The 6596-nt window shown below is 48.1% G+C and overlaps 1 protein-coding gene across 1 annotated transcript in view; it reads left to right on the top strand.

Moving 5' to 3' along the window:
- The window catches only part of LOC125959580 (probable serine/threonine-protein kinase kinX), a 9807-nt gene extending 4428 nt beyond the window's left edge, over positions 1-5379 (top strand). The window contains exon 3 of the mRNA XM_049692406.1: positions 5355-5379. Coding sequence (XP_049548363.1) covers positions 5355-5379 — 25 coding nt within the window. The remainder of the gene's footprint in view (positions 1-5354) is intronic.
- Positions 5380-6596: the final 1217 nt, after the last annotated feature.

Raw genomic sequence — 6596 nt, 5'->3', positions numbered from 1 at the left:
ACAATTTGAATAAAACAAACAAAACCAACAACCTTCTAATGCACTGCATTGGTGTAATTAGCTGTTAAAGTACAAAACATGGATCCCGGCATTTCACCAGCACCAGTGGCCATGTCGAATGCAGAAATGGCAAAATCAAATGCGCTATTCAGTGCCTTCCCTGCGGCTCGGCCTCGCCCTCCCCACGGACTGACACGACCATACGGTATCAGCGCGAAAGAAATGGCATCCAAACAAGCACCATCAAAACAGATCTAATTCGCGGCCACCCTCGCTTCACGAGCTGCACCGGTGAGTGGGAACGGGGCACCATCTCTCGCTGAATGCATTGATATTTAAATGAACCGTAATCTAATTAGGTGGAAAATTTATCGAGTGCCCCCCCGGGGGGAAGGAACATGGCACCACGGGACTGGGCGCGCGCGAAAATCACGTGCAATCGCCCGAACCCGAACGTCCGAGTCCGAGTCCGAGAGTCATTCAGCTAATTTCGGAATTCATCCGGCCAGTCAGCGTCCCAACGACCAATCGCACCCCCTTCCCCCGACCGGATGGTGGTGGTTCGCCGCTCCTTTCGTGGTGGTGAGATGAGGCTACTTAGATCACCGGGCCACAAGCACCACGAGAGAGCACCGCGCGCGAGCGTGACGCGCGGTCAAAGCGTGCTGGGAATCACAAAACGGACTTTCCCGTCCACTGGATGCGGGATTTACCGAGTAGCCTCGCGGGACCGGGCCCAGGACCGGGCCCTGGCTCTGGTCCGGGGTGCATGAGCATAAACTAATTCCCGCGCACCCCTCCCCGGGGGCACCAATCTAAATAACAAATTTTTCATGCATACATTTGATTATTTGCAACGCATCATCGATTTCCGGGCGCGAAATGATGGTGTTGCGGTGTGGGGTGCTGCGGTGCGAGAGAGGGTAGGTTAGTAAGCCCTTTTTGCCACCCAAAAACGCCCGCACACCCCCACCCACAGACGGCCACCAACTCGCGTCGTAACTAATCATCGCTTCCCCGTGGGGATCGCTTGTTGATGGTGGTGGTATCATGGGTTGAGAGAGAGAGAGAGGAGGAGAGGGGGTTCCAAACTAACACCCCCTGCTGACCTGCCACCCCCCCCTAAAACCTGTCGATCACCCACCGCGGAAAAGTCAACGAAAGCAATAATAATTGTCACCATTTGTTGGTTTGGGGGCTGTTCATATTAGTTTCGCTTAACTTAATAGTGACCCCTCTCATGGTGTGGTGGCCAAACCCTGTGTACTCCGAGAGAGGGGTAGGGTGGCAAATAGGAGGGTGGATTGATCGGAAAATCGAGTTTACGCTTGCAGGCGACCCCGCTAATGAACTGCGGAGCAAATAAAGCACAAAATGCGGACCGATTCGTTGTGTTGCTGTCGCCGCCATCACCGCCATCGTCTCCATCGTCTCCATCGCCACCTTCACCATGTAAAAACGGGAGGGTGACAAACATAAAATGCAGCCCGCCGTCAACACAAACAACGCCGCGTATCTAACCAGGAAAACTAACAGGCCACACACTACCACCACCACCACCACAAAGCATTAAGCAGTAGAGCGACTAGCGATCGCCAGCAGAGACCACCACCACCATCGATGGGCACACGCATCGCAACGGGACCGCCACGCGCGGAATGGGCACAAATGAATAATCAACCCACCCAAACACCCACCCTTCCATTTATCGCTTGGTATCGTGTCGTCGTGTCGTGACGTGGCGCTGCCGTACACTTTTTTAGTATTTTTCATTATTAATGAGCGAAAAATTGGAAATATGTTTTACAATTTCATAATAATTTGATATGCAAATTTCAATTGAATTTTAATGCTTCTTTTCATCCACGCACCCACCGCATGTTCGGTCTGTAAGTGGCGCGATGTGCCTATCGGTCGGTCAAGCAATCCGGCCCGCAACATAGCGCGAGAGAAGATCGAGGCAAGCCTATGTTGCTAGGGACGATATGCACCTCGGAATGCTGCATGTCCGGTAGTTAATATGGTTTACACGCGGAAAAGGGCAGACAATATTTGCACTTTCCCAACCCAAAAACCACACCAAAGTCACAAAAGCAATAATGAGTGCTGCCAGTATTCGAGAGAGATGGAGAGTTCGGAAAAGCGATTGTGAAACGTTCAAATTTAGTATTCCACATCATTGCAGTAGTTTCTGCTTATTTGACATTAGAGCCCTTGGGCTGTTTGCTGAGGTTTCCAAAGAATATGCAATAAAGAATTGTATTATACTTTACCAACTAATGAGCTCCAGCTGCTAGGGAATCATAATCAGAATCTAAAAAAACACACTCGTAAAATATCGCGTAAAATTATAAATCAGAAACACAAAACCGACGGTGGAAACCTTACATTCCATTCCGTTGCATCTCACGGCAGCACTGCATTATTGCACCCAGTGGACCAGCGGCTGGCTGCCTGGCTGCCTTCCAAAACAGCCGGCTGATGGAGTTCAAATTAATTGTTCAATTAAAACCAATTTTAAAAACGCTTAAATTACTGACTGACTGATCGATGTAGCAGGAACGGCCAAGCGATTTTTCCCAGCGCCCATAACACTGCTCTGGCAATCTGGCACGGGGCCGACGGTTCCGCAGTATGGAACCAAGGCAAAAAGGAAGACGAAACGCAGGACACGGCCACGCGTCGGCCAGTCTTGTAAAAAAGAAGGGAACGAAGCCCGATTGTTCGTTTAAGCAAATTGCAGCCAGCCAACACATAACAGAAACGCTTCCCGAGAAACGGAAAACGATCGAGGACGATGCGATAGTAGTGTTGCTGCTGCTCTCTACCCTGATCCTGAAAGCATCACCCGAAAAAAAAAACAGGCCGTTCTTTTAATTTAGCTCCCGCAAATGGATGATGATTCAGAACAGGCAGAAGCGAATGGAAGCGAATGCAGGATAAGGGGGAGGGGGGAAAATACGGTGGATTCTTTTTAAATTCCTTCCCTTCTCGGACCCTTTTTCTGTTTCTTTTTCCCCAACGATATCGTTTATTTTCTTCTTGTTTTCTGCACCATCCTCGCCGGAACTGTTAGCAAAGCGTCCGAATCGACGTCCAAAAAGAGGTGGTCGAGGGGGTCTCGAGAAACTGAAATAATGCCCGGTCGCTAATAGAAAGCAACGCCTTTTTGACCGCCACTTAGGCGAGCGCGCGCGTTCACGGCGGCTATAATTTTCGCCCAAGGTGATAGCTCGTTCCCCAAACGTCCATACATTGCACTGCATGGCCCCGTTTTGTGCACCCTATAGTTGAAGTTTTTCTCCGTCTCCGGGAGAAACACTCAAATTGGTTCGCTGCTGCTGCTGCTGCTGCAGTTGCTGCTGCTACCACCACACGATGGTGCATTAATTCAAAAACGAATGAAAAGCGATGGAACAACGACGAACGAGTGTGGGGCAAATGCTGATGCATGCTGTCCGGGGGAAGCGATTCCGGAAAATGAGTAGAGAAAACCGTCGGTCGGTAGTGGACGAGCGTTAGTGGTTGTGGTACGGTGAGGTTCATCGTTTTTATCCTTTCTCCTTGCATCGTTATTGTTCTCAGGAGTGTTTTTTTTTTCCCTGTTCGTTTCTTTCTGCTCTCCCGTTATTGTTCTAGTGTCAATTTTTCATAGGTGGTCGGTAGCCTTCGGTAACCATCTTCGCTTCAGCATTTTTGAGAAACCCCCGGGGGGCCAAAGGCGTTCCGCATTAATCTTGCGCCCTCCCCCCCACCACGGAACAAAAAAAACAGCTTAAAAGCATGCCACGAGAGATTCATGAGGCGTATCACGATGAGCCGCAGCTCGATCGAGAGTGCAAAATAGAAAAGGACTTTGTTGTGTTGTAGCCTTTGAAGAGCTTGTTGAAGAGCAGTGAGTTGTTTTCGGTTTTTGCCAAAATCTCACCCCGAAAAAACAGGCTCCTCAAGCTGAAGCAAAGCACTCCATTAAGCATAAGAAGTTGATCCAGAAGCCAGAAGTGTGCTGTTTGATTGATAGAACAGTCAGTCCCCTAGTATGAACGGCAAATACCCGAAAGAATCTCTTCCACCGTGCCGAATGTTCGAGTCGAAGCATAAATCTTCCGGTGCGGTGTGTGCGCGGACCATTTATGCCACTCTGCCTCTCCCAACCTCCTGGTCTCTGACTGTCTGTCTGTCTGCTATTTACGGCTCCCAGGAGAAACACCAAATTAGTCCGGTCAAAGTGGAACCAGCATTCAACAAGGGTCTTGTTGTTATGATTTTACGCTGGCGAAGGAGGCTATGACTGGGACTACGCTGGGAAATGGTTTGAAGATGAACAGCACAACACATTGGCTTCAATTAACATTGGTCAAATCTCTTGCCCGCTGCAAAACGGCAAAGGCATGTTTGGCCATGTTCACAGCTGGGACCGTGCCGGCCCTGACACGACAGACACGAAGAATGCCACGAACCTTCGCGACCGCCGACCAGGCCGGCCAAAACCTTCAAATTTATTAGAATACTAACGCTCCCGGCACGAAGCGACCCAAGTGAGACTAAGAGCACAACAATATAAAGCGAACCCATCCACAGCACGTCTTAAAAGGCCTGGGATCCAATGATTCACGTTCCGGTGCCAGCAAATAGCGGCAGCAGCAGCATCATCAGCAGCCAGGACAACAGAAGAAGGATCATCTCCCACTCCCCTTGGATTCGCCTTCTAACCCCATCAAAAGACGAGACCAACCGACAATAACAACAACAGCAACAACAAGGGCCCGTTAAGAAAAGAGGTCCTTTCACGGAGCACCAAGTCATGTCGCCCGTTCGGTGTCGCCGTGGCCACCTCTTGCTCGGTTCAGCAAAACATCCGCTGCTCCGCTGCTCCACATCACGCACTAACACGCCACCTTCCGTTGCCGTCGCCCTCCCTCCAACCACTGTAATTAACTTTAATAATATCACTTTGCCATGAATATGAAATTTTATGTAGGCGAGTTCACTCAATAATGCAAGGTACAATATTCATATTCGAGCGAGTGCTTCCCGGGGCCCGAACCGCGTGGAGTAATGCGGAGAGCTGCTGCTGATTCTCCACGGTGCCGCTTCTAAGGAACGTCGCCGTTGGTGGTAGAGAAAAACAGGTCACAAGAAGAGACAGAGATCGTGCCAAAACTCGAGGAGTGTCGAGGATGGGACTGTCATTTTGTTTGATTAGAGCTAATTGATGTGCATATGAACACATATGAACTGCTGCTGCTGCTGCTGCTGCTACTACTCGTTGTCTAGCTCATCCGGTGAGCTGGCGGCAGGTGTTTCCTCCCGTGCAAATTGGCCATCTTTCTACTTTTTGTACCACATTCCAGAAACCCACGGGGCCCTGAGGGCTAAGGGCTGTAAAACCATTTAAGGGTTAGCTCACATCCATCCACACACACACACACACACACACACACATCGGGAGACAATTGAATGAAATGCGCACTTGGTTGAAATCGAATGAGAAATGGATATTGCAATCACCTTGGAACGTGTTATGCAGTTTAGTTAAACACTTTTTATGTCTCATTATTTTGGGCGAAGCTTGTTGTTTTCTTCATTAAATATCAGGAAATGGATGTAGCTATGATGGGAATGATTGTTTTATCTATGTTTTGCTAACAATTTAAACTATCTTACCGCTTGTGCAGACTATTAAAATCTCATTAGTATATGGTGGTAATTTTTAATTTACTAACGTACAAATTAAGAGGTTTTATGTCTAAAATTTGATGGAATCATCGAGAACTAACAGTTTGAAAATATGAGTCCGTAAAAACCCATTGAATTGAGCAATTAAAGGACATAGTGTTGAATTAATATACTAACAGATGTTTATTAATTTCGATTTTCTGCCGTCTTCTAATCGTTCTTAGCTAAATAAAACTGAATCAGGTTCAAAATTAAAATGTAGAACGGCAACAAAAAGAGACAGCTTAATTTCTAATAATTTTCCTAGAGCTACGATATATTCTTCGTCAATATATTATAATCTGATCTACTTGAAAACAATAACAATAAGTTCCAAGCAGTCTACAAGTCCATTCATCCAAAGACGCTTGACTTTCTTGATCTCGAAAAAGAGGGACAGACAAATGTATCTCTCTCTCTCGTTAACTCCACCCAACGATCCATTGAAGCAACAAATCCAAAACTCATAAAAGCGAAAGCAGTTCATCCGACATTAACACTGCGCCCTCGGCCGATTATCAACCGACCAAAGGCCGCCCCTCGTAGCTGAGCTGGTCATTTGCCAAAGGATCAAGACGGAATCTACTTTGAAAAATACTCCCCTCCACTCGTGACCCCCCCCCTTGTCCGGACTCGGACTCCCGGACTACGCATCGTATCGTATCTGTTAATGGAACACGACGAAATGGCTCTTTGATGAAGCGTTTACCCAACCCCGTCTTTTATACATCTTTTTTACCCCCACCTCGCTGTCCCCTCTGTACCCTCGCACCGGGGCACATCAATAGACTCGTACGCACTCGTGAAACAAATAAGAAAGTTCCCGTCGACTGGTGCCACGTCGCAAATAGCAATCCGAATCCGACGTGGAAAGGAGG

The sequence above is a fragment of the Anopheles darlingi genome, chromosome 2 (assembly GCF_943734745.1).
Source record: "Anopheles darlingi chromosome 2, idAnoDarlMG_H_01, whole genome shotgun sequence".
Taxonomy (NCBI): Eukaryota; Metazoa; Arthropoda; class Insecta; order Diptera; family Culicidae; genus Anopheles; species Anopheles darlingi.
The sequence above is the reverse complement of the archived record's forward strand: the minus strand, read 5'-3'. Positions and strand labels throughout refer to the sequence as shown.